The following is a 26,102-nucleotide window of genomic DNA, read 5'->3' on the forward strand; positions in this document are numbered from 1 at the left end:
TGCAAGAGATACAACTGATTGTGCGTTCCTTTGACAGCGGTTGTTTTGGACGATTCTAATGTTCTGTTGTTCGACATGCAGCACACATGTTTTTCCCGCGAAAGCTAAGGATGATCCGACAAGCTCAACGAGGTCTACCCGCATGCGGCAAGTGCTCTTCCAATTCCTACGCCTTAGCTGCGAAGCGCGCTGCAAGCTCGGGAACGAGCAGTCTATCACGCCGCCACCGCCGAGTCCCCCCGCTGATAGCTGAAACCTGTGATGCTTTTAGTGCTGAGCTTGTGATTCGGAGTCGTTCCGATGGCGGCTCGATTGTGTTTGATCCGTCCAAACGCACTAGATCTGGGGAGCGATGGAAGACGGTAAAATGGAAAGCGAGGCTGGTACATTGCAAGTTGAGTTGCAGGCGATTACTTCGCATTGACTACTCTCATATGAATTATTATTTGAGGAATAAATGCCGGGTACTATGTACCTAGAGTCCAGGAAATGGTTGGGAATCTAGATCAAGGGATGCCCTGAAGCGCAGTAGACCGCAGCTAGGCAAAGGACATTGCCGACGGTTAATAAATCACAGACGACCAAAACGAGCGAAAAGCGTAAGCTGACAACCACGACTGACGTATGGGACCTGCTAATCCGGGCTCTCGGATATATTGAAATGATCGACTCAACCACGTGAGCGACGAGAACTTGTAACTGGCGGAGTGCCTGACCTTGTTCACTACCTCTCTGACCGCCATCCCGCCCGCCCCGCATTCCCTTTCTTCTTCTCCCACCACCACCATCATATTTCCGGCTTCCCCCTGCTTCCAGCCTCCAGTGCACTTGTCTCTCATTAATGCAAAATTCTCTTTCTTATTATCAATCAGAGAATTCTACTACACATGTCATTGATTTATCCGCTCCTTCTACATCCTCTTTTGCCCTGGACTCCATAGATAGCAGCCGCCCAAAGCTTCGCCTACCCGCCCACAAGAAACGCAAGATCGACAGGGCCTGTGATGCTTGTCGCCGTCGCAAGACGAAATGCGATGGTCCCAAAATGCCCGATAATGTCTGCACCAATTGTATACAGAGTCACAAGGCTTGCACTTATGTGTACGTCACTATTTGCATCCTCTCGCCGTCCTAGTTCTCAATGGTCACCCATAGGGAGATGTCCAAGCCCAGGGGCCCACCTAAAGCGTGAGCTTAATCTTACACATTTGATTTATGCTCACCCCCCGCCCAGGTATGTAACTGGACTTGAGGACCGTCTGGAGAAGATGGAGGATCTCTTGAAGAGGGTGCGTGTATTTGTCGCGTCACACGCGCGGTTTGTTCGCACCATGACATCTTGATCACGTTTCTTACCTTTTTAACTTGTAGCTGTGGCCTGAATCCGATTTTTCAGAAGAGTTAGGACCTCCAGTTATACGTGATTCGTGGAAAAACGAGGATTCTGCAAATTCAGCTGACAACGCCACTTCCCAATCGAAAGTCAAGTCTAGTCCTTTCAATCCCCCGGCGCCATCATCATTCAAGAAACCTGACGCGGCAAGCGCACTGTTCTCTCCCTCGGTCCCGCTTGGATTTTCCACCCACTTAATGCTCAGCGATCTACGTCCACAGAAGCGCCCTCGGGTTCCGGTTCGGAAACATTCTTCTGGGACCCATGGAAGCCACTCCAGGCCGGAAGCCAATGCCTCTGATCCTTCATCTGACATCGATGAGCTTGTGGAAGGCTTCGGAGGGAAAGGACGACTATCTCTACGCTTGTCCGATGATGTCGCGGAAGAGGACAACTCTGCTCGTTTTCATGGTCAGAGTAGCTCATTACGGATGGTGGATGCGACACGAAAGTTCAAGCACCTGCATATACTTGAGACTTCTAGCGATTCCGGTAAGGGTACGCCTAGTCCAGATTTTCGCTCCGATTCGCCAAGGAGAGCAGAATTTTGGCACCCCCCGCCTGTATGTTTTGCTTTCAACTTGATTAAATTTTCCTGACTAATAGCTGAATGTAGTGGGAACGTTTATACGAAGGTCTTCATGTAGATTCCCCTGAGATTCTCCCAGAAATCCTTGCTCACTTCCCTCCTCCCGATCTTGCCACGAAGCTCATTGATATTTATTTTCCGCCACATCAACATCCAGTTCCCCCTCCTTCACCGGCCAACTTTTGATCGTCAGTGGCGCGAGAATTTGCAAAATCGGAACATCTGGTTCGCATGTTTGACACTAACCATCTTTGCGGTCGCTAGTCGTTATTGTGATGATCCGCGGGTTCTGCCGAAAGGTGTTGCCAAGAAGGAAAATGAGGAAGTAGATTGGACACAGGCTGGGTGGAGCTTTTTTACCGTGGCGCTTGGTAAGGCTGATATTCTTTCGTCACAAAGGTGGTTGATTAATTGTACACAGGTGTTCATCGACATCGGAGGAGCCTTCTCTATCCAGCCACTCTGTTCGAAGTGCAGACGTTCTCAGTGAGCTCTACAACATTCAGGTGCCATGCCTCCCTGACACACTCACAGCTCTTGGCCATGTTTCTCCGAGGTACCACGTCTCATCCGACTGCCTGGCTGTTAATCGGTGTGGGTATACGCAAAGCTCAAGACGTCGGAGCCCATCGCCGAACGGTTTATCAGCAGAGACCCACGGTACAAGAAGAGTTGTGGAAGAGAGCTTTTTGGATGTTGATAGCGTTCGATCGCATCGGAAGCGCTCATATCGGACGGCCATGCGGTTTTGGGGAAGAAGAGTAGGTACCTTGCAGCAAATTTCAGTTATCGAAGCTCACTCTGCTGTAGCTTCGATGTGGACTTACCGGTAGAAGTGGACGATGAGTATTGGGAACCTGAAGACCCGAACATGGCCTTTCGGCAGCCTCCAGATGTTCCTTGTACGATAACTGCTTTCAATTTGTTCATCAAGCTCTCACAGATCGTGGCTTTCACCACGCGGACCATCGTACGTATATTTATCATCCCACAGATCTTCGTTAGACTTACATTACTTCTACAGTATGCTACGAATCCGGCCAATGTTATTATGGGGCGTCCTATCGGAAGACCAGAGCAAATTGTTTCACAGCTGAACGCCGCCCTGACAGAATGGGTAGACTCAGTTCCTGAGTATCGTAAGTGTTGCGATGGATCCTCCTCTCATGGTATTTACTATCACATTTTCTCAGTGAAATGGTCTTCTCAGCTAGAGAACCCAATCTATTCCAATCTCTCGGCGACTTTATACACCACTTATTACCTCACTCAGATGCTGATTTATCGCCCCTTTATTCCATCGCCGGCAGCGTATGACGGTCGTCCTTCTAACTCCACTTCGTCGTTTCCATTTCCAGCCTTGGCTATTTGTACCAACGCAGCCAAGTCATGCGCTCACATCGTTGAAGAACAAATGCTGCGGGGAATTTGGAATATTCCAAATCTGATCTCGGTATCGCACATTTCGTGTGGCATGTTACTAGTGGGGATTTGGGATCTGAAAGCCAAAGAAAGGGCTCAGCTGGCCAATGGGGTCGAAGATATCAAGCCACCTTTGGTTCAGGCTCTGGAACCTCTCATCAAGGATATATCTATCTTTCTAAAAGCCTTGGAATGGGCAGCGCCCCGTTATGAGACTGTGGAATCTACAATGTGAGTTTGGATGTGTTTCTATCTGGCGTTCTGAAATGGACGATATGGCAGACGACAAATCAAGGAATCATTGCCTTCTCCCGATATTGATGATAGTCGACCACGTCCTCTGGACTTCCGGGAAAGCAGACGACTAGCACAAGACAATGTTTCTCACTACATGTCAGGTTCATCCGAGTCATCAACCGAGTCGCAACAGGAGGTTGCTCTCTGGTCCATGCCCACGACGCATTCGCCGCAACCAATTATATCGCTTCATCCGCCTTATTCTGTCGAATCAACCCCTCCTCAGCCAACGCGATCTCATTCCGTGCACAGAAGTTTATCTTTCTCGTCAATGTCCGTATTGAGGCAGAGTTTCTACCAGGTCCAAGATGCTTCTGACGAGCAACTTCCCACTACCGAGACTGATACTTCTCGTTATTCAACCTATCGACCGCCTCCACCCAGTAGCAGCGCGAACGACTGGCAGGCCCCGCGATCACGCGTTCCACGAATTGCTTCATATCATCGATTGCCTCATTCATCGCCTGCTCCATATGAACATCAAAATAAGTCATTTGTCGACCATCAGCTCCCTCCCTCGAGTCACAGGCAAGTCGCTTATCGATCAATGGATGATTCAGGTCGCGCAATGGATGTGTACGATGACGAAAGTGGTCGATATTCTCATCCGCCTACTTCGGACACTCGATCGATTCCTGCACAAACTCAGTCTTCCGTCGATAGACGGGTATTCCGGTATGTTTTTCCAAAATTGCCACGCCCTGACAATACTAAGGTATGTTGTAATTAGTGCGCCCCCTGGTTGGGACAGACAAAATCACCACTATGACGAAGAAAACAAAACGAGCTTTTTTACGTGGGATAATCACCTGCCACGAGCCTTTCATGCTTTCCCTCCACCTCCTACACCGCACACCTCCTAATTTATTCAAGGGCTTGGTCTGTAATACTAGAGATCTCCCATTTTGTAATTCATCGCAACTGCTTATTTATCTCTTCCTCTACTGAATTTAGTATTCATGCAATAATGTATCTTGTAGTATAGGTAAATATCCAAGGACCTTGTTCATCGTAGTTTTCTTGTTGCATAAATATGCTTTTAGATTCATGTACCTTACAGCCAACATAACTGAGCCGCGGAGGCTGGTCTCAAATTTAAAATCGCAACTTTTGAGAGCCTCTTGGACCCAAAGCAGAACAGAGGTATCAAATTATACCAGTAAGTACACATAGATCTATGATACAGGGCAGCAAGGTAGGAAGGGATGTCGTGAATCACACGACTGAATTATGATAGTCAGTAGACAGGCAGAATGAAGAGACAGAGGACTTACGAAGGACAGCATTGATACAACCGTCGTTTTCAGGGTTGTTGGTTATTTGAGCATATTTTCCGAACACGACTTTGCCGCCAGTGGTGACCATTCCAAGTTCGGAAACGTTCACCTCTATCACCGTGCCTTTTGTCATCACACCGAGTTGTGTGTACATGGGTGACTGAGGGTTTTTCTTGACACCGAGAATTTGAAGCTGGAATGTGGCTTTTAGGTCGGCTAATGTGGTAATGAGCAAAGGCGACGGGAGACTAATGAACGACGCACGATGTGTGACATTGGCTTTCTTATACCGCAAAGCCATAGGTCGGATGAACCGTTCCATCTTGACTGGTTTTCTTGTGAATCCCTCCCCTACGAACGTCGCTTTCGTGACCATCCTCTTCCATGCCTTGCTCTTGCTTTTGCCAGTTTTCATGACCTTAAACATCTCGTCTTCTGCAATACCACGAACTTTGGGTAACGGAACAGAGTACTTGGCTGCTTTGTCTTTCCGCCTTTGTTTGATGGCGCTGGAGAGGGCTTTCGCATCCTTCTGTCCTTCACGATCAAGAAGGTACGTCGGCAGCGCACCGTCTGGTACAGTTGATGAGTCGGCTTGCTTGACATTGCGCTCGTCGTGCGCTTTGAGAGTCTTCTTGAGTTGAACTTTCTCGGCATGTCGTTTAGCATGCAGGAGCTTGGCCTTTATACCGAATGCTTTCTGGGCAAATGCTGAAGAGCGGTGCGCTTCACGAGCCTCTTTTTTGCGTCTGTGAGGTTGTTCAGCCATTGTCGTGCCTTTAGCAAACGGCCACTCACTTTCGCTCGAAATGATCTAATCTTCTTCCGTGTCGTTTAATATGCTCCTCGATATATTCATTCTAGACAATAGCTCAGCATGTCATGTGGTACTTGTTTGTTTCAAATATTACCTGAGGCTGAAATAAAAGAACCGGTCAGGAAGACATCATACTGAACGAACTAATTTTCCTTACCATGACGGAAGGAGAGAAATTCTGGACGCTTCTGCCAATCAAGCAAAAACACCACTTCAGTCAGATCACGTGACCTCCACGTGTAGACGACGTGCACTCTGCAGAGTGTGTACCGTACAGAATATCTCCCTGATTCCTCCAAGTTTCTTTCTCAATTCAGGTTTTACTTCCTTCAAATTCATGTGGCAAGATAATAACGCATACGGTGCATCGTCCTCCCAAAATGCCTACTATTCGCAACCGGCTCAGGGAGCTCCCTTACAATTCTATTCCCCATCCGGTTCGGATGGAAGCTCATTTTATCCTGGGTCGCGTCCTAGTCTAGAGGGGAGCATGGGAGTACAAGGAACAGTGTCTCAAGCTCCCAGCGGTCCAGGATTTGGAGGAAACATCCAGGTTCAGGGTCCTTGGTGGACAGCATTTGGCACGGGGGGCTTTGAAGGCGAACCACCGTTACTGGAAGGTGCAAAATAATTTCGATGCCTTGCTGCATTTTTTTCTAATACTTGATGTCCAGAGCTAGGAATCAACTTTTCTCATATACGCGCAAAATCAATGACCGTACTCAATCCGCTGAGCAGCGTGGACGAACGTATAATGGACGACGCAGACCTTGCAGGACCCATAATTTTCTTCTTCTGTTATGGTCTGTTCCTTCTATTCGTGAGTTCGATGCCTCATTCCTCCCTTTCACTTTATCTTGACGCAGTGTTATAGTCTGGAAAACCAAATTTTGGTTTCATCTATGGTGTTGGCCTTTTCGGCTCAGTATCCATTTATATGCTCTTGAACCTCATGTCGGAGCAGGGTATCGATGCGTATCGTGTAGCCTCCGTACTTGGATATTGCCTGCTTCCCATGGTAGGTGTGGGTGGTGTCAGTGTCATGGTCGCTCTAGAGTAAGTTCGTCCCTCGTTCAAGTTGGTCCACCAATATTAAATTTTATCAGTGACATGTTCGGTTATCTTCTTGCACTTCTCTCCATCATTTGGTGCACTTATTCAGCATCTGGCATATTTGTTGCCGTCCTGCGTATGTCCGACCAACGTCTCTTAGTCGCCTACCCTGTTGGGCTTTTGTATGGGTGTTTTGCTTTGCTAAGTGTCTTCAGCGGTTCTTCGAATGGTGGAAAATGACCTTTTTGTACATTGTATGGACATGCTCGAATTACATGAAATGTACGCTACCAGGATTAAAATTACGATTATACAATATTATACCCGAAATTAAACTGAATCTCCTCTGTCTAGAAGCTGCCTACTATACAATTTGAGCAAAGCTTCCATGATCTGCTCCAAAGGAGCAGTGGCATATTCATGTACGTATTGTGGAAGAGAATCTTCCAAACTGAACCCAGCCTTTTTCATGAAGAATGGATGCATGACATCAGGCGTTGCATCGCCGAGTTGGCGCATAGTCAGGCGTTCGATAAATCTGTCATGATGTCGATAAATGATTTCCTTGTGCGGTGCTCGTGGGAGTGAGACTGCCGCTGACGTGTCCACATCCTCGTCGGCGGTCAGGGGTGCGGAGGTACTTTGAACGTTTAGAGGTGGAGCGAAACTAGGGGTAGCCGCCGAAGCTGACCGGGCTGCAGTCGAGGGAGATGGTGACCTGGCAGGTCGTGGAACAGTCGCCGAACGAGGAACGTCTGGAGTATCGACAACCTTCCTGCGAGTTGATGCAATATTAACTGGCGCAGTAAGCGTACTCCTCCACTCTGCAGCTGTTCGAACTTGATCCATTTCTCTCGTCAAGTTTTTTCTTTGAACGGTGAGCCATGAATAGAGGCCAACGTTCAGAGTGATATAGATATCCTCGAAGTCCCGCATCCCTGTACGACGAACGAAAACACTTCGGAAATCATAGTCGAGTACCTTGTTGGAGCCCTCTTGCATCTCCTTGCTGACCATGTGCATAGTCATCGATGGAAGACCCACAATGGTGGCTTCTGACGCATCCTTCAAAAGGCCTGTTAACCATTCGTTGTTGTCCGCTAGTGTAGTAGGTATATGGACCTAGCTGAGTGAACCGAGAGATTGACATGGATGTGAATGAGAGAAATATGTCCCTCTTAGATGGCTTATCCGCCTGAATGAGACGATCCAGACGCGCACGGATGTTTCGGCCAATGAACTGAGCGGCTTCGAGGTCATCCATAGTCCTTGGAAACAGGACGAGACGTAATAAATCAAGTCGTAGACTCATGTGTTGACGGATGATGTACGATATACCAGCCTCTACTTCACTGAGGCGGTTGCGCGCAGTATGTAACATCGCCTCAGCAACGGCAGACAGTGCATTATTTGGCTGGGTGGTTCGACTGGCAGAGAAAGTTTTGGAGTCTCGACTAGCACCCTCCTGCTGGGCATCTAGATTCGCATTGAACTTCTTCGCGTATGCCAGGATTTTCGGAATGGTTCCAACTGTAATGACGGCAACAATTTCGGGGCTGACTACGGTGAATGATAGACTGAGTGGACGATTGTATGCCTCCGAATGCGACAGAATCTGTGACCAGTCGTCGAAGACCTCAATTTCGATAGGCTCCGCTCTATAAACTCTTTAGGATGGCCCTAATCGAGGTAGGAACGTTGACTTACCTATAGTGCAATAGCCTCTGGTGCTCTGATTCCAGAACTACAACAAAAGGGCCACTTGTCATTCTGAGCTCCAACATGCGGCTGTGGGCAGCGTCATCGATGTGGTTCTCGATTCGGCGTATAGTCTGGAATACGCAATTGGATACATTGGCTTTGCCGGCAACGTTTCCTTTAGCCGTAACGATGACATCTCCGACAGATAATGAGAGCTCGTGAGTGGCTTCAGTTAATTTTGTGCGTAGAATGGAATCTTTGAGATCAAGAATGACAGTACTAATGGATTGGCCCAGATCGACATCTAACTTGATTTGACGTATCCGAAGGAGAATGATGGTGACATATTCTTGTCGATGTGCCGTAACGGGAGTGTCAGGATTCGATTTCGGAGCCGCATTGACGATATCGTCACTTGGCTTCCCATTGAACATAGGAAGCCGATCAAGCCAAACGGCCTTGAAACAAAGTACGTCCTGAAGCCGAGAAAAGCGTACGCCGCCGAGGAACTCGGTATCCAATACAAGGGACACAGAACTGATGGACCTTGTCTCATCAACATTCAGCTTGGAGAAGGTAACCGAAAATGCAAGATTACGGGCATCCAGATTGACGCAATCTTCGGTCAAGAAGCCATGTCGCAAACCAACAGTGAGACCGCCTACCGTTCCGGTGAATGTCACATTGTGGGCACGAGGAGACACATTGACGACGAATCCCCCGCTATCCCAATGCAAACCAGCGATGACATTGACATCCGGTTTGCAAGTCAATTCCAATCTAGATTGGTCTATCCGCAGACTGAAACTTATCTGCATGCTTGACGATGAATTGGTATCGTACGTAGCCGGACGAGGAGCGACAAGGGAGCTTGATGTCGGCGACAGTGTTTCTCGACGACTAGATTCCCGTAGTCGGCTTTCTATGCGGCCGATCAATTCCGTTAAAAATGGCAAGAGCGTTGGCCTGAGAGTATTTTGGCTTGAGTGAACCGTGCTTTTGAATACTAAAATTGATGCTTCTGTATCACCTGTGGTTGTGGGGAGTTTCTGGGATGTTGGCGTTGCTCGATATTCCGTCCAAACGGAGACCACAGGAAGGCGGAATATTTCTGCTCCCAATCCTAGGACCTGCTCGTCGGTAGGATTATATGGTCCCTTGGTGAATGCCTTAGCTCGAGACAATTTGGAAGCAGTCGCGCTATATGCCCGCACTTTGCCGCTCAAAAATGTAAGTGAGCCGCAGAAAGCCGAGGTTGGAATGGCCGTGGATCGTCGTTCAAATGACTCTTTCGCTGCATCAAGGCGGGAAGGGGAGGATGGAGATAGACGTTGTGAACTGTTTGACAGCTGCGCGACGCGCTCCTCGCCTTGTCGGTAGACGTCAACCAAGGAAAAAATATAATCCGGAATATTTGAATCCAAGTCAAGGATAAAACCACTGACATTGGCCTTCAAGGTAATCTGACGAGACGTTTCGGAACCTGAGGACCTGACATAGGCAGTCATTTCCGGGTACACAAGACGATTTCGGGTTTGATGTGATGAACCAGAAAAATCGCCTGCAAGTGATTGGTGGAAACTGTCGATTACATGAAGATTAATCCGCGAAAACAACTGTATTGGCGCACCTTTGAACAAACTGGAAAGAGCAGTTTTTCATGTGAGCTTCGCCAGTAACTCCACGTTCGGTTCCAAATTTTAGGGATTCAATGGAAAAGAGGAAAGCACGAACAGCACTAGAATCGTGACTGCCTGATTTTGGTAGTTGAAGTTGTTCATCGTGCGTAAGAGGAAAAGCCACCCCGATATGATTGACGTTCACATCAATACTATAGTTGTCGAGCCAGGATGATCGTACTTCTAGGTCATGAACCTTGACGTCGAAGCTCTTCAAGATGCTCTGGGTTTTTTGCTTGAAAGCAGCAAGTTCATGAGCACGCTGCTCTCTCCGCACAGACATCTCAGCCTGCATAAAGTTGTAAGTCCAAGATATTTACACAGATAGTCTCACGCATTTACCTGCATCTCATCAATAAAATCTCCTATCTCACCAATAGAACTGGGTTGCATGACTGCATGGATCTTGGTTACGGATATCTGTAGCATGTCACCAAGAGAAGTCTGGTCCGTTTGGCTCCTTGACACAACTTTGAAGTCTATAGTAACGAAAGCCGAGCGATGATCTCTGCTGAAAGAAGTACTGTGGGGTTCAAGTGATGTTAAAGGTGCCAAGGACAGCGCAAGGCCGGAAAGTGTCATGAACCAGGCACGTCCAGACAAGTCATCAAGACCGCCATTGATATCTTTACACTCAAGATAGACCGTGGAAGATAATCCTTCAAGGCCGATTCGAAAACCATTCATCTTTACGGCAATAACGAATTTTGTGGGTGAGGTTGAAGCAATAGGCTCCCGCGGTGCTGAATGGGACTGTTTTAACCGTGTTTCTTGAACCAGTGCCAACAGATCATTGAAATCCTGTCCGAACTTTTGCTGAACTGCCATGAGGGTATCCCAATGAGATGGTTTTACTTTCAGTTCCAGAAACTCGGCCAGCAGGATGGCTCTGACGCATGCACCATCAAAGCGCCCGGTAAGAGATAAAGAAGGAAGCTCCAATTTGACTCTGGAATTAGGTAGAATATCACGAGCATCTGATTTGGAAGACACCGTGAATATTTGAGAACCCATTTGTAGCCCAAATAATCTGTGTGACGAGAGTAGTGGTGTGGTGCTCATGTGCATTGTTGTGTCGTTCATTTCCCATGATAACCAAGTACCATGCATCACCTGTAAGAGGACGCCAAATGCACCAAGATGCCCATTTATTTGGAAAAGGATAGATGCGTATGACGGTGGAGGTTCAACTGGAGTCGGTCGGCCGGAGGATCTCAATTCGGCCAAGAGCTCTCGGATAGAGCTCTCGATCCCTACAACGAAATCGTTCCTCCATTCCTGGAAGAATCGATAAAGACGAAGAGCACTACGAGGGACAGTGAAATTTAGTTTGTCCGCCGCAAAGATGAGCCGAACTTTCATGGCTGACGTGTTTTCCTGGCGAGTGATGGTATTCAACCTGCCGCCATTGAGCGTTAGAGCAGCAAGAACATCTTGATCGTTTTCCATAGACGATTCTGATGGAGAGCGTGCGCGGATGTAAATATCGGTGAATAGTAGGGAGTGATTGGTGGAAATATTCTGAGAACTGTCAAACATCATGTTGGAGTTGTAGCGAAGAGAATTTAGACCGTATTCAAATGTGAGATTGGCCGCAATGGCTTGCACTCGAAAACTTTGAACGAATGCATCAACCTCTATTTTTGTGGTTGCTACGGAGCGCTTGACTGAGGCCTTTGATCGGCGTGAACGTGTCTCCTCGTCTCCACGATCACGTGTACCGAACGACTTTTGCATACGCCGTACCCGCAGGACGGCTTGCATAAAGCCTACCACGTGTGGATATATGGTCACCACCGTTGCGTCCAAAGAGAATCGGGTGTAAAATGCTTGTATGAGATCAGGTGAATATTGTTCGATTGACACATCAGAATCACTCTCCGAGGGACTGCGTGGGGGATTGATTAAATTGAGATATCGTACTTTGGCAGCCAGGAGCAAGTTTCGTACGGACACACCGCTAGAGTTTGAATTTTCAGGGTCTTCGACTTGAGCGCAAGCGTGTAAGATCCGGATGGTGAACGAGGTGAAAGCACGTCCCAGTCTTTTGGTATCGATCGCTACTGAGAACTTGCGTAGACTAGGGAATAAGGGCTCCAGTAGAGCCAAGTGTTGCGTTTGATATGCTTCAGGGTCTATGATCGTCAAACGAGCTTCCAGATCAGGCACGATATCTTCCAATTTCATGCAGCGATCGGAATCTGGAAGGCCCAACCAGCGCTCATTTTGAAGGTACCATAGGTGATTTCGCAAGTGAAATAAGAACCGAAATGTGGCATCCGTTCGCAGCTGGTGAGGAATACCGCTTTGAATGAGATACAACGGCTGGATGGCGGATAGTGGATCCATGATGGTATCTTCCGCCTGTCATGTTTAAGACCCATTGCACAACACGTAGTTTCGGTTGTGTGAAGACAGTTTTCCATTTTGTGAACAGGTTCTTCAGCTCCTTAGTGTCTCGAACCAGCGCCAGAGTCAGAACCGTGAGGTACTCGGGGCACTGATGAGAGACGTTCACAGCCAGGAGAGCCAAACTCTGCCTCCAAGTGTTTACCATCCCAATGGATATCCACGTCGGAGGTTGATATCGTTGCAAAAACCTTTTCCATTTTTTGAACCCTTCCAATCGTGTCGAGAGTGACACCAAGGCTATCGAAGCCTGTAGTCCAAGTCTCTATTCGTCTCTGGACGAACCCTCGTGCATAAAATCCCGCTAAGCGAAGGTCAATCGAGCCCATAATGCCGGTCGGATTGGAAGATGGGTGATCAAGATGACGCAAAACGAGCAATCGAAGAGACGGCACAGCTACGTCGAGAAGGATGCGCTTCTGATATTTACGTGACTTGGAGGAGAAACTCCCAAGATACCCGGACATCATAGAATCGATACACAATTCTGGGTTGGGTTTCTGTGACGTCCTATCAATGCAAAGCAGTCGAAAGCAATTTTTTGAAACATACACTTTTCTCACAATCCTCCTCTAATTGGGACAACACAGGTAGGACGAGAGGTGTAACACGTATTTCAACGCCCTTTCGGCATACGCAACGGTTTACAACAACGTCGACATCAAGCGGCGGGAGGATCATATCTGGAAAAACATTCGGGTGTATGGAGGACGACCGTGGGGCTCTGGGCCGTGCATATTTCGGCGCGGCCTCTGCCTTGAACGACTGGGGTACCTTGTTAATCAATTGGGTCCCGTATGCTTTGGCTGACTTACATTGATTGAAACAAAGGGCGATTGATCCCAGAGTTCAAGTGTGTCAATGAATTTTGCCGCATAATGTCGCAGAAATCGACCATATTGCCGACACAAAGGATCAGACGTTCCTTCTTCTACCCGTAATATCAGTATTGTTCATTCTCCTCATTACGATGAGAATTTGCTAACCCAATTCGAACCAATCACTGTCAGACGACTCGCCATCTGTGAGATCTTCGTTGTCCGATTCGTCGCCGTCGCTCATGTCTTGATCTTCCTCACGCACAGGTGACATTAGAGAGTCTACTCGGCTTTGGCTGAGGCAACATTAAGACCAAAGGACTATCGCAATGATATGAAGAGGCTAGCACTCACGCCAAACGAGCATCACGATCTGCTTCAGACACCGCAAGTTCCTCCTCTGATTCCGAGAGAGGTCGAGAATCAGGCCATATAGACGCATTCTTACGCCGGTATGCGTTGTCTCCCCATGAAGGCCTATGCATACGACGCTCTCGGCTTCGACTCAGTGGCTGAGGAATGCAGACACCATTTCTGTGCGCAGGAAAAGCTTATTGAATATTAATGAACGAGAAAACGAAGCAAAGGGTAGAATCCACTGACTGTGAGACGAATCTCCAATGTCGGAAGGCCTGAACTGCTCCATCATCTTCGCTGCCCGACCTGTAAGATCATCTTGTTCCGTGACGAATGATTCCTGCGCTGCCGCTAGATTCTTCCAGTTGACTGGCGACGTATATATATCAATGTACGCATCGAGTGTCGTTTCTCCTGCTTCGAGCCAACGATTAGACAAACTATGGAGCAACATCTTGACAGATGCTACTGGAACGCGGATGCTTGTCAATTGGCGATGAAAGCGACCACCCAAATTGTTATTGTCCAGACGTAAACCTTCGGGTAGAGAAATAATAGCGGCTGCATCGCCCGCTTTCCAGGTCACATGAACACTCGAAAGGCGGACCTTCACGAACGTCACTATTGCGGCGATATTAGCGAAATCCGAACCATCCAAAGAAGACAGAGGACTTGCCATCGGGGTAAGAAGGTAAAGCATATTCGACTGCGGGTGCGTTAGCAATGTCCGAAAAGTTCACGCGAAACGAAGTAATGGCATCTGTGATCGTCGATGCCTCTGCAGCTGACAAGATGCCTTTGATACTGCCCACTTTAATTTCCCATACGCAAAAATATGTGATCGTCCGCGGAACAGGCCCAAATAGTCTATTAGCCGTGATGTCAAGACCTGGCACGGTACGGTTAGCGTTCGAGCCTAACACCGGAGTAGACCATAGCTTACCTTCTATCAAAAGTACACTCTTGACATTCGGTGCTTTCGGCTGCGAGGTATAGAGAACTTTCTCCGGATAATTTGAATCTATATAGCCTGTTATGGTTCCGACATTTAAGGAAAGATCTGAAAGTAATATTAGCTACCAAAAGCAAAACGCAGGGGAAAAAAATACTGACCCATAAAGTAATCGTGCATTCGTAGTTGCAGTTGGAGCTCAGGAATGTGTAGCACAAGACACGGTCCGATACGAACTTCATCCGAACCACTCCGTATTGTGCAAGATCTGTCGTAACCCGGAAGTCCAGCAGGCAAAATCACGCAGCCATGGTCCATTCGCACAAATATGTCCACTTGAAGCATGTTGGCCTAGTGATGGAGGCTTGAGCTGACGATACACAGGGAAACAAGCTAGAAACTGCTTACATGCCCTTTACGATACTTGTCCATGACAGGATCCCCAGGAGGAAGGCCAAGACCCTTTCGTTCCAGATACTCATACAGGGTCGAAAAATGGGTAAAGGATCCGAAGTAGTTGTCTTTGATGATCATGAAATATCGAATCGACCACCCTACAACTTTGTATGCCACATTCCTAATCTATCAAATTTTAACGAGAGAAAAGACGAGCTGCTACAGACTTACCAAAAAGACCAATTTCAACTGTTCGACATTATTTTCTCGGACGTCTGCGAAATATCTGTAAGATCCATCTAGTTGGAGATCCAGGACCCCTATATGGCTGCCGTCCTCAGGAGCGTGCAAAGCATGGGTGTGCCATCGAGGTAAGGACAAAGTAAGAGAAGCATTGGGCGCCTCCACACAGAACGCAATGGTTGTGGCTTCAGGACGAAAAATATCGGATGGGATAGTAGTCACATTCCGTAACGATGGTCCACGAATCGTCAGGATTGCTACATGAAGTTTTAGCTGCTGCTCAATGTAAATAGCCGAGCAGAGGTACCATTTTCCTCTTTGATCAGAGGCTTGTCAATGATATTATGGTCGTTTGCATACAAGTTCAACTCAAAATGATGCATCTCAAGTTGGAATGAATACACCGTCGGAACGAAGCGGAAAAAGTCGCTCGGAGGACCCGAAGCCCAGTCTTTTCCAAGGTCGATAAGCATGGTGATATGATCACGTAGGAGGTACAGAATCGGTTTTCTCAGAGTAACCGCGATATCCCAGGTTCTTGAACCGTTCCACTTCAACGGAGACGGTAGTTCGCACCGTACCTAGAAAGTAGAATAAGCACCGAATAGGATTATTATATAAACAGGAAAAAAAGGACGCACGCGACATGACTCGGAGGTAACGAGTTCTATGTCATTCAAACTAGAGGTGACCACCAGAGTATCAATGTGCACTTCTAACGTTGGTTCATAACCGCGAGAACTTGCGATCATTGGCATCATATAGTTGACAGTAGAGCTGTCTCCTGCAGTAAAGCGGATCACAGCAGGTTCTCTCTTCTTGGGTCGACTGGGGACTTCAGTAAGCCCGTCCCATTGCCAATTCTAAATAATCAGTCAACACCGTAATTTTCCTGCGGGAAGAAAAAAATACCTTGGATGCTTCGCGAAATGGAACATGAAGAGTAGTTGCATCACGAAGTTCGACAAATATTCTCATGTTTGTCCATAGTCGTTGATCTCCAGGTTGTAACCGAAGGGTCTCTTCAGCATCATGGAACGTTGGTGGGAAGAAGACTCGCTGAAGGTGACCCCTGAACAAGCATTTAGAAGCCTCCTCAACCGAGAAGAAAGGATTCGCTCACCGCTGTCTATCTGCCCAGGGTCCATAGCATATGAAACCACCTTTGATCACTAGGTCGATACCCCATTCAGGCCCTATATCACCGTTGCCAATGTCATCCAAACCTCCTTGATCGGGATGTTGAGAGAACGGAGGCACGGTGCCAGCCACGTCTGCATAGTAGCACAATTCGAGGGATGGCGTTTCCAGTATCTTTTGTTCGATAGCATACTCCATAGAAGTAAAGTCAGGCCCGATGGGAGTGTCTTCGTCCACACTCGTGGATTTTGCGCGGGACTGAGGCCGGGAGGAACTTTGCCGCAAAATGAACTTGGCCATAAGCACGTAGAGACGCAATTTCCGCCAGATTTTCCCAAAACGATGGAATGTCATATACGAAGATGATAGACCGAGATTGACGTGTCTGCGTATGATTCAGACAACCAAGAATCCGTTGGGTGCAACAACTCACTGTTGAACGCGATCACTAATCATTTCTCCCATAGCAGGCATGGTGTCACCATATTGCTTGTTTTCCGTATACTGAATGAGAACGTTTTGGAAACGTAGAGTGAGATACTGCTTATACAAATCATACTTCGACCGCGACTGAATGTGAATGGTTAGATAGAAGCCCAGAACGATATCCGAATCAATACGTGCCTGGGATACTCCAAGATTGCCTTCTGCCTTCTGGAATTCCACCACAAGTAAATTGGGTGTCGAGTTGTTGCCGCATATTATCACTCCTTTCGTAGCATCTAGACCGATGGGCAATAATTCCTTAGGGTCTAGGGTAGGAAGTTGGCGCTTGAACCAAGTAAAGGCGTCTTGAAGAAAAGTCGGAGTCCGAAGATGGAGAGCGCCGAGTACTGACGAAGGGGGAGGAATCGGGGTACCGAAATCCGTTTGAAACGACTGGCGGCATTCTGTTGAGCTTCTGCGCGTCTTGCGGTAAGCTGAGCTCTTGGACGCCATTTGAGATATGATGTTCTCGTAGGCAGCTGTACGGTTGTACAGAAACCATTCGAAACCTTGAAATGACACCTGTATGCGACACAACGAGTTCTGGGGTTCTGATTTCTCTGTTCTCAAGTAAAGACATGCAGTTAGAGTATGGTGACCAACACGTACGTTCTTCACTCCCCAGTGCCGAGCTGACTCCATCCTCCAATAATGGCTTCCGTACCCAATATCGCCATACAATTTGACATTTGACGATCTTGACCGTTTGGTTACTTGAATGATACCGAATATCTTTCAAGAGGATCCTTCCGCTCAACAGCGAGAAATGAATAGATCCTAAGCTCCACGTTTGCTACTTGTACGCGTAATGATGCCTAAAGGCGCACCTATTGACACCCATATGCTAGACGCGCCTTGGGACCACGAGAGAAAGCGAATGACGAGGCCAAGGAGCCATGCGACCAGCCGACTCCAGTAGAAGATGTAGATGATAGAGGCAATCCCAATGCAGACGCAGGCAATGAGGACAAGATTATCCAGCATTGCTGTTGCATTCAATGGGACCAGAGGCAGAGGGGCCGAAGCAGACAGCGACAGAGGTGATTTGGTAAGCAACCAAGAATGACCTCAACGACCATGGTCGAAAGACCTCTACGTCGTCTCGCGGTGCACTCGACAACGACCTGCGCAGCACAAGCATCCACGTACGGCAAATGCATTCTGGCAACCTATACAGACGTTCGGAAGGATGTATGTAAAGAGGAGTTTCTCAAATTCGGGCAATGCCTGCGGGACGCGGTGCGTGTGCCTCAATTCTTTTGTTCTCAGCAATATTCAAAGAACAATTAGATGAAACGCAAGTGGTGATATCCGAGTGTATAATAGTACAAGCCCTGCCTACTCGTCAACATGTCCATTGTCAATACTCCCTGGAACTGTCCTAGTTCCAGGAGCTGCTTCCTCATCCCTTCTTTCCTCTAAATCAATTCTGGTTCGGGTCCGCATTGCCCTCATTCTCAATGACCAAGGCGTCAGATTAGGCATGGGTAAACCGTCACGTCTGTTTGTTTGATTATTGGGAGGAGTTTCCCGCAAACGTCTTAGAAATTGAGAGAATGTTATTTCCATGACGTGTGGGCAGGACGTGGATGTCCTGGCTTTCGACGGTTCGGGAGCATCAAATGACTCCGCTGCGCTAGTGGATAATGGCAAGGTCGGCGAATCGGAGGGTGAGGGTATAGGGAGTAGCGTGTCGACTGAATTCGTGTTCTCGATGACATGGATCTCGTACGCGATGAACACCAAGAGCATCTGGAGGCACATAATGAACAAGTCAAGTGAGAGGAGTTGGAGTTTCGACGGCACATAATCTAGACAGAATGTGAGAAACGGTCAAGTGCCCAAACAAGACGTACTGAGTCCAATAAAGTCCAAGATAACTGTCCTCCCCTGGGACGCCCCCTCCGTCGCATGCGGGTAGACACTGAATGCGTTGATGACGGTAATGAGCCCGAGCCAGACGCCCAATGACCGTGGGGTATGTGTATCAAAGTCTCTTGGTCGGACGCACTGCTGCTGCATGAAGTAGCGACAAAATAGAGCCCATATTGACGGCGACAGGAAAAAGGACAACGCATGGAGCTGGTACAACAAAGTGTCAAGCTTGGAACGACAGTAAGACCAGGGAGAAAGCTGGAGACGATGGAATATCGCTTACAGAGGATACAATGTGCATTCGTTGTGCATGGTAGCGCGTTGGCATGACATAAAGCTACTACAGCAAAAAGCGCTGGTACGAAAGGCCTTAACGAAATACAGGGCACAAGACTCACATAGGTATTTCTCGGTTCCCGTCCTTCACGAGTCTGTATGGCTTCCGAGATATTCGAACGAAGATTTTCAGTGCCCTTGCTCTAGAAGCAACTCAGAGCTTTACCCGTCCTGTTCCACTCGCCAGTTCACAGTCAAGGGCGTGGCGGGGAATTGGGAAAAGGGAATGGACATCACGTGCAAGTCATTACCTTGCTGGTAAGCAAGGTCTACCCGACCCGAAACTTCCCACCCATATTTACTCTCGAAATCTGCCAATTGCAAATATACATTTGTCTCTGTTTGCTCACCTCTTCAACCTATCAGCCTCCCTTTCGGTATTCGAAACCTGCCAATATCAAATTCATCTTTCCTGCCAGTCACCTCTCTAGCAAACCGCGAGCTTCTGACAGCGGATTCTCGGCTAATCAATGGAACCCGAAGATTTCATCAAGCAGCTTCAAGACGTGCGGAGGCGACAAGACCAACGACATCAAACTTTTCAGATTCTGTAGCAATACCAGGATCTGTTCGGCACGGTGAATCCTAAGGAGCTGGGATACAGAGAATGACTTTGAAGTTCATTCAACAGTTCAGTAGTGCGTCCCCAACCATGTTCAATTATCACTTTATCTAAAGGCTCCTGCCAGACGAAGCACTCTTCATCTCTGATCTACCTGGAGACAAAACGGAACTAGTCCATTGCCGGTCAGCGGGTTTTGCTATGACCTCCTCGACGCACGGAGCTTTTGTACCTTCCACGACATGAAGGTCGATGTTGAACCATCCAGTCTCCGTCGAAGTGTTCAAATGTAGCAAGTGTAGATGACATGGATCCAGCTAAATGTTATCGTCAACATCCTTTGGCGGAAATCATTAAACAGGTTCAACCAGCTCCTTCCAGTTACCGTGCTGGTCGAATTCTGTTGTTCTTTTTTTCCGGTTAATACCTTGCATAGTGTTGTAGTCGCGACCCTCCTAACTTCCGGTCTGCTAGATGTTGGAATCTCAACTAGAACATAGAAGTGCTTGTCTCGTGAAACTGTATCTTACTCTACCCACCGCTCTCGCTCTCCCAAATACTACTAGGTCATTTATACAGTTTTGTAGTGTGGCCTTAGTAAAGAAATGAACCGAGTTCGGAAATGACTGAAGCATTGAAAACAGGTGTCCCTCCAGCAAGGTCTTTGTCGCCGGCGCCGCCGCGGGCCCTTGTCCTAAAGGAAACTGATTCAAGATTCCGCCCTAATTTCCGCCCAATTGATATAATACAGATGAAGCTAGTATATACAGTGTCATACAAACTTAAAAGGGTATGAATGTCAAGGGGTTGCAATATTGGTCTATTTGGGATTAGAACGAAATGGCGAAGACGAGTCAAACCGCTTACTGTTTGATTTTCTACCAGATCTCTATCCGTCAGCGCTTGCCGACTATTGTCCACGAGGAATGTCGTCAGCGGTGTATCAGAAGTTCGGTAGGTGCTATATGGAACAGGAATCTGCTGCATATTCAGAATAAGCCGGCACTCCTGTGAACGTTTGAGCACCAGATGTGTGTAAAGAAGCAGATACGAACAGCTGCCGAGATAAAGTTGATCAACCATCTGTCACTCGTCAACCAGGAGTAATCGTGAGAGATGGATCACATACGCAAATGTAGGTGTGGGATATGTTTCCGATGCTGTGAAAATAACCAACAAGAGAGAAACAACTATACCCCAATAATGTTGGAATTATTTCAAGTGATTGAGGATGGCTACGTACAGAAAAGTACTCCAAAAGCAAGTGTTCCGTCGCGAATCATGAGGGAGACTAATGGAACACCTCTCCAGTCCCCACGTATATATCGATATATAGAGAAAGCAAGAATGACCACTTGCGAAATCATTGCCGAGACTCTACATGGAGGATTCAGAGATGTTCTTACTAGTATTGCGAATAGAAGGTATACCCGAAATAAATGTAAGACTTCGAAGAGGTCGTAAGCAGGTCGTCGGGATTAAAAATCTCGCTTGGCAAATTGAGCGCAAGGCCAACTATGACCGATGTACTTTCACCAAGAAGAAGAAGAAGGAAAATTCCTCCAATATATCGATTGCGGCTATACAGCGCATAGACTAGATGCCAATCAGGGCATTGCCTAAGTATACACATAGAATGAAACGGACCTCGAGCCATCATAACAATTTCCGCTCCCAGCATCATCAAGTGGAGTACCAGAACCTGACAGATGTACCAGATGCGCAAGGCATTGAGTGGTATGGGAATTGGATCCCTATAAACGACGACAGTGTCGATGGCACGGCCGCATCTGTGACATTTCGTTAGTCGCAATATGATAGCTGGAAGGTATTGAACGTACATTCCAGCCATGAGAGGAAAGTATCGAGCGAAAAGAAACGCCCACTTAATCCAAGAGGTTCTCGGTTTGCTAGAAGGAAAGATATCCAGAGTTTGTCCGGAAATTTTAAGCGAGGAGGCTTACGACCAAATAAAATCCACCTCGCGGTCGAATGTTATTATGAGCTCCCTGCACGACTTTAGCGATCTTTTAGAGCACCTTTGTAAAATCGACTTGCCAAAGAAGAAAAGCGATAGCAGAGGCTGCACCGTGAGCGCGACAAGTCAGCTTTCCCTAGGATCCGTAGCCATTTAATAGGTGACTCACCAGAACCCATGTTGAGATCAACAGTAAAACGCGTCACCGTCATTAAAACTCGATATGTTCCTCGCCCCCCAGGCAAATGTAGAAGGCTTTCAGCGATGGAAATCTGCCTGGGAAGACTAACTAGTATTTATGGTTGAAAAGCCAGTTTGATGAAATGATAGGACCAGATGAGAGTATCGGGAGAGGAAGGAGCGATCTCAGTTCGCATACCTTATGCACACGAAGGGCTTGGCCTTATAATACTTATGGCATGAGAATGAGGTCAAGGGGTTTCCGGACCGTTATTGGAATCCCCAGCCCGGCACGCCATTGGGTGGGTCGTAATTAATATTAATAATAACATACGGCAGGCAGTACCCACTCGCACCCTCTCGCATCAGATGTACGTCCACAGTAGCCAACTCTTCTCCTACGCAGTCGCTTCATGGGCGTATTCCAACGTCGTCTGGACAGTCTGTATTTCCGAATGCTCATTCCCCTGCTGGCTTGGCTGCAGCATATTCTGATGCAACCTTTCGACACGACCAGGACATTGAGAGCTTTGCGTCAACGACTATGTATAGAACGGGGAACAAGGTACACGATCCGCTTACATTAGCGCCTTTTTCGTCCTCATAAAACGTCGCCTGTTGCTGTGCCTAGCAGTGTGTATCCGGGCCGTTTCGAAGTTTGATCACAGAAAGAAAGGTGCGTTAGCCTAGGGCGCCAATGCGCAAGCTGTCGATCATGCGACCTTCGAGCGAACTGTTTCACCCTTCCCATGTAAACTCGTTGTTGGGCCACGAGAACCTGCCCTAAAGGTGAACTTCTTCCATCTCGTCGTCCGACTGAGTCGAGAACTCATTGAGTTTCACCGTGACTTGCCAGCCTCTCTGATTTTTGGACACATCTCACCACAAAGATCAGGATGGCATGGCAGAAATCTCGGAGGAATCTCTCGGGCACGGATAAACTGTTGCTTCGTGAGCCTGTTCAGCGTTTCTTCGTTTATGGCTAACATGAGCGTCATCCAGACAATACCACAGAAGAAGAAAGAAGATGTATCATGTAACTAAGTCCGCAAGCTACCGAAACACAACGCCCTACACCGACAGTCTCCTAGCTGCGCTACACTCTTGCAGGATGATCGTATCTCGGCATTTTTGCTCTGCTAATAGAAAGAGGTTAAGGTTGACCCCCGTTGCAGAGGGATGTGAATGATGCCAACACTCTAATAGTAGAGTATCCAATAATGAACACTTGACAGAACCCTGCTCCGCTGTTAGCGTTCACTATGATTTTCACAAACCCGGGTCTGGGAACGAGGACTCGTCTTCTGCCAGAAAACGTTCTATCTCTAGGTTTGGGATGGCCCTTCATACGGAGTCGGGATCGAAGTCCAATCAGGTGAAAGATATGAAAAATGTCACGTCTCGGTGTTCTCGAAAGCTGCGACCGTCATACCCGTTACCATAGTGGAGTTGGCGTGACTCATTTAACTTTTCTGTTTCTTGTGCACCTGGTCTGATTAAAGACCTTGTGTATGATATATCTAGGTACGGGTATCAGGTCCGAGTGACGCCATATTCATTTTAATTTCACTCCTAACTTCTTACAGGAACGCGCGCGGGCGGCGGGGAAGACATTATTAATGATATCATTGACGCCATATGCTGCCCTTCTTTCCCAGCCAGCCAAGTTCGACCGGCAAGTCTGACCGCCGACTCGGACGCGTTTCGATCGCAACTCTCACGTGTCTTTCTCTAGCTAGCGAGTCCTGGCCTATTGTCCTGACTGATGTGGATTGGTAAAGAGTTTTTCTGCAGCCTTTCTGTAGAGGAACTAAGGTTTTGCGACGGATAGGATTATTGCGACTGGTGAAGGAAAGAAAATCAACAGGCTATCCCAGGTCAGTTTATACGCTGGTAACCTTCCACCTCCCTTACAAGCTTCTCAATGCGAAGTGTTCTCAGTTCAAAACAGTTCCAGGTGGTAGCGTTGGATGGTTTGCCTGCACCTATTCTGATGCACAACAGCCGGGATATGGCACACATCATGATAATTGGAAACCTCAAGTTTGATTTTAATCTTGTTACGTCTTGTTAGATTCAGTATTTGTGGCTTTCGGCGCGACCTTTCCTGTTGTAGCAGTATTTTAAAAAAATTTAGTTGTATACAGAGGTAGAGGTTGAAAAGAAGAAAGTGTCTAATTACGTGCTCTAAGTACTACGCGTACCTGAAAAATCCTAGTATTTTCCTCCATTCCAAGTCTACTCCTCTCCTTCCACATTCCACAGAAGGCGTAGCAGGAAATTTGCAGTGAAAGGTGCAAGCCAACTTAGATGGCACTGATTCGCAGCCCGGTAAACCGGTTTTATGGGATACTCATGAAGCATTACTGTATAAGTATATTGATTCAATTTTCCGAAATCCGCCCAATTGATATAGTACAGATGATGCTAGTATATACAGTGCCATGGTAGACTTAAAAGGGTGTGAATGTCATGGGGTTGTAACGTTCTGTTTAGGATTAGTACGAAGATGGCGAAGATAATTCAGACAGGCCGGCTTACTGTTTGATTTTCCAGATCTGCAGTCGTTGCTAGTCGACTATTGTCCACGAGGAATGTCGTCAGCGGTGTATCAGAAGTCCGGTAAGTACTATTTGGAAGAGGAATCTCCTGCAAATTCAGAATGAGTCGGCACTCCTGTGAATAGAAATGAGTATTAGCTGCATGTGTGAAAAGAGGTAGATACGAACAGCCGCTGAAATGAAGTTGATCAGCCATCTGTCACTCGTCAACTAGGAGTAATTGTTCGAAAGACAGCCCACGTACGCAGATGTGGGTGTGGAATAGGTGAGATCCATTGCCGTATAAATAACCAGCAGACAAGAAACGACTATACCACACTGATGTTAAAATTATTTCAAGTGATTGAGGATGGCTACGTACAGAAAAGTACTCCAAAGGCAAGAGTTCCGTCCCGAATCATGAGGGAGACTAATGGAACGCCTCTCCAGTCCCCACGGATATATCGATATATAGAAAAAGCAAGAATGACCACTTGTGAAATCATTGCCGAGACTCTACATGGAGGATTCAGAAATATTCTTACTAGTATTGCGAATAGAAGACATACCCGAAATAAATGTAAGAGTCCGAGGAGGTTGTTATTAGGTCGCCAGAATCGAAATTTTTGCTTGGCAAATTGAGCGCGAGGCCAACTATGACCGATGTACTTTCACCAACAAGAAGGAGAAGGAACACCCCTCCAATATATCGATTGCGATTATACAACGCATAGACTAGATGAAAATCAGGACTTCTGCCTAAGTATACGCATAGGAAAAGACGGACCTCGAGCCATCATAACAATTTCCGCTCCCAGCATCATCAGATAGAGTACTAGAACCTGACAGATATACCAGATGCGCAAGGCATTGAGCGATATGGGAATTGGATCCTTATACAAGACCAAGGAATCGATAACACGGCCACAACTAGTATGACACTTCATTAGTCGCAGTATGATAGCTGGAGGGTATTGAGCGCACGTTCCGGCCAAGAGAGGAAAGTATCGAGCAAAGAGAAATGCCCACTTAATCCAAGAGGTTCTCGGTTTGCTAAAAGGAAAGACATCCAGGATTTGTCCGGAAATTTTAAGCGAGGAGGCTTACGGCCAAATAAAATCCACCTCACGGTCGAATGTTATCGCGAGTTCCCTGAACGAATTTAACAATCATCTAGGGCACCTTTGTAAAACCGACTTACCAAAGAAGAAATGCGATAGCGGAGGCTGCACGTAAGCGCGACAGTTCAGCTTTCCCTAGGACCTGTAGGTTGTAGCCACTTAATAAGTGACTCACCAGAACCCATGTTAAGATCGACAGTCAAGCGCGTCACCACCATTAACATTCGATATGTTCCTCACCCCCCCAGGCAAATGTAGAAGGTTTCAGCTTGGGATGGAAATCTGCCCGGGGAGATGAACAGTATTTATGTTTGAACGGCCAGTTTGGTGAAGCGATAGGACGAGTTGAGAGTGTCGAGAGATGAAAGGATTGATGTCGGAGTGCACAATTTGCATGCCTTATGTACACTACGAAGGGCTTACTCTTATGGCATGAAAATGAGGAAGTGAAGCCTGAAAGGGATCCAATAGGATCCGTGCG

The 26,102-nt window shown here is 47.3% G+C and overlaps 6 protein-coding genes across 6 annotated transcripts; 2 read left to right on the top strand and 4 right to left on the bottom strand.

Moving 5' to 3' along the window:
* Positions 1-1,045: 1,045 nt before the first annotated feature.
* EV420DRAFT_1667954 (fungal-specific transcription factor domain-containing protein) lies at positions 1,046-4,798 on the top strand (the record flags this gene model as incomplete). The annotated part of the gene is made up of 13 exons (XM_060479003.1): positions 1,046-1,101; positions 1,156-1,188; positions 1,235-1,289; positions 1,372-1,956; positions 2,010-2,138; positions 2,176-2,353; positions 2,404-2,468; positions 2,517-2,743; positions 2,793-2,952; positions 3,007-3,121; positions 3,176-3,635; positions 3,687-4,376; positions 4,432-4,798. The coding sequence occupies 13 exons, from the start codon at positions 1,046-1,048 to the stop codon at positions 4,562-4,564; spliced, it is 2,886 nt and encodes a 961-aa protein (XP_060332887.1). The 3' UTR covers positions 4,565-4,798.
* A 15-nt stretch (positions 4,799-4,813) lies between these two features.
* Positions 4,814-6,134, bottom strand: EV420DRAFT_1628458 (ribosomal protein S8e/ribosomal biogenesis NSA2; the record flags this gene model as incomplete). The annotated part of the gene is made up of 5 exons (XM_060476063.1): positions 4,814-4,924; positions 4,976-5,194; positions 5,243-5,727; positions 5,777-5,838; positions 6,066-6,134. The coding sequence occupies 5 exons, from the start codon at positions 6,132-6,134 to the stop codon at positions 4,917-4,919; spliced, it is 843 nt and encodes a 280-aa protein (XP_060332888.1). The 3' UTR covers positions 4,814-4,916.
* A 1,044-nt stretch (positions 6,135-7,178) lies between these two features.
* Positions 7,179-19,474, bottom strand: EV420DRAFT_1746434 (uncharacterized protein; the record flags this gene model as incomplete). Its single annotated transcript, XM_060480163.1, is given in 29 exon segments — positions 7,179-7,948; positions 7,971-8,506; positions 8,556-10,130; positions 10,180-10,517; positions 10,571-12,592; positions 12,721-13,137; positions 13,190-13,402; positions 13,453-13,568; positions 13,624-13,751; positions 13,810-14,005; positions 14,059-14,433; positions 14,489-14,701; positions 14,756-14,872; positions 14,926-15,115; positions 15,173-15,346; positions 15,392-15,660; positions 15,711-15,984; positions 16,045-16,266; positions 16,316-16,475; positions 16,527-16,928; positions 16,977-17,538; positions 17,639-17,806; positions 17,857-18,015; positions 18,035-18,153; positions 18,372-18,840; positions 18,886-19,111; positions 19,144-19,162; positions 19,303-19,335; positions 19,407-19,474. 29 exon segments carry the CDS (start codon positions 19,472-19,474, stop codon positions 7,179-7,181), a joined length of 10,530 nt encoding a protein of 3,509 aa, XP_060332889.1.
* A 962-nt stretch (positions 19,475-20,436) lies between these two features.
* On the bottom strand, positions 20,437-22,217 carry EV420DRAFT_1529565 (uncharacterized protein). Its single transcript, XM_060472552.1, has 11 exons — positions 21,950-22,217; positions 21,861-21,885; positions 21,767-21,811; positions 21,644-21,712; positions 21,450-21,592; positions 21,233-21,398; positions 21,046-21,179; positions 20,932-20,992; positions 20,858-20,885; positions 20,670-20,810; positions 20,437-20,622 (listed from the first exon to the last, which is right to left on the bottom strand). Exons 1-11 carry the CDS (start codon positions 21,990-21,992, stop codon positions 20,602-20,604), a joined length of 876 nt encoding a protein of 291 aa, XP_060332890.1. The 5' UTR covers positions 21,993-22,217; the 3' UTR covers positions 20,437-20,601.
* Positions 22,218-23,546: 1,329 nt separating this feature from the next.
* On the top strand, positions 23,547-24,143 carry EV420DRAFT_170644 (uncharacterized protein). Its single transcript, XM_060479549.1, has 4 exons — positions 23,547-23,635; positions 23,696-23,735; positions 23,792-23,837; positions 23,902-24,143. Exons 1-4 carry the CDS (start codon positions 23,599-23,601, stop codon positions 24,007-24,009), a joined length of 231 nt encoding a protein of 76 aa, XP_060332891.1. The 5' UTR covers positions 23,547-23,598; the 3' UTR covers positions 24,010-24,143.
* Positions 24,144-24,358: 215 nt separating this feature from the next.
* On the bottom strand, positions 24,359-26,065 carry EV420DRAFT_1529590 (uncharacterized protein). The gene is made up of 12 exons (XM_060472553.1): positions 26,046-26,065; positions 25,797-25,987; positions 25,702-25,726; positions 25,608-25,652; positions 25,485-25,553; positions 25,288-25,430; positions 25,070-25,235; positions 24,883-25,016; positions 24,766-24,829; positions 24,690-24,717; positions 24,502-24,636; positions 24,359-24,448 (listed from the first exon to the last, which is right to left on the bottom strand). The coding sequence occupies exons 2-12, from the start codon at positions 25,837-25,839 to the stop codon at positions 24,431-24,433; spliced, it is 870 nt and encodes a 289-aa protein (XP_060332892.1). The 5' UTR covers positions 25,840-25,987; positions 26,046-26,065; the 3' UTR covers positions 24,359-24,430.
* Positions 26,066-26,102: the final 37 nt, after the last annotated feature.

The sequence above is a fragment of the Desarmillaria tabescens genome (assembly GCF_030435595.1).
Source record: "Desarmillaria tabescens strain CCBAS 213 chromosome Unknown EV420scaffold_11, whole genome shotgun sequence".
NCBI classification, from domain to species: Eukaryota; Fungi; Basidiomycota; class Agaricomycetes; order Agaricales; family Physalacriaceae; genus Desarmillaria; species Desarmillaria tabescens.

Bases quoted from the DNA above. Each gene is read 5' to 3' on its own strand.
- EV420DRAFT_1529565 (XM_060472552.1), bottom strand. From the start codon at position 21,992: ATGACGGTGACGCGTTTTACTGTTGATCTCAACATGGGTTCTG. The intron at 21,180-21,232 runs GTATACCTTCTA...TCCTCCATGTAG, and splicing joins AAGTCTTACATTTATTTCGG to AGTCTCGGCAATGATTTCGC. The intron at 20,623-20,669 runs GTAAGCGGTTTG...AATCCCAAATAG, and splicing joins ATCTGGTAGAAAATCAAACA to ACCAATATTGCAACCCCTTG.
- EV420DRAFT_170644 (XM_060479549.1), top strand. From the start codon at position 23,599: ATGCTGCCCTTCTTTCCCAGCCAGCCAAGTTCGACCG. The intron at 23,736-23,791 runs GTAAAGAGTTTT...TGCGACGGATAG, and splicing joins GTCCTGACTGATGTGGATTG to GATTATTGCGACTGGTGAAG. The intron at 23,838-23,901 runs GTCAGTTTATAC...AAGTGTTCTCAG, and splicing joins AAATCAACAGGCTATCCCAG to TTCAAAACAGTTCCAGGTGG.
- EV420DRAFT_1529590 (XM_060472553.1), bottom strand. From the start codon at position 25,839: ATGGTGGTGACGCGCTTGACTGTCGATCTTAACATGGGTTCTG. The intron at 25,236-25,287 runs GTCCGTCTTTTC...ATTTTCATCTAG, and splicing joins AATTGTTATGATGGCTCGAG to TCTATGCGTTGTATAATCGC. The intron at 24,830-24,882 runs GTACGTAGCCAT...AGTGTGGTATAG, and splicing joins TGCCTTTGGAGTACTTTTCT to TCGTTTCTTGTCTGCTGGTT.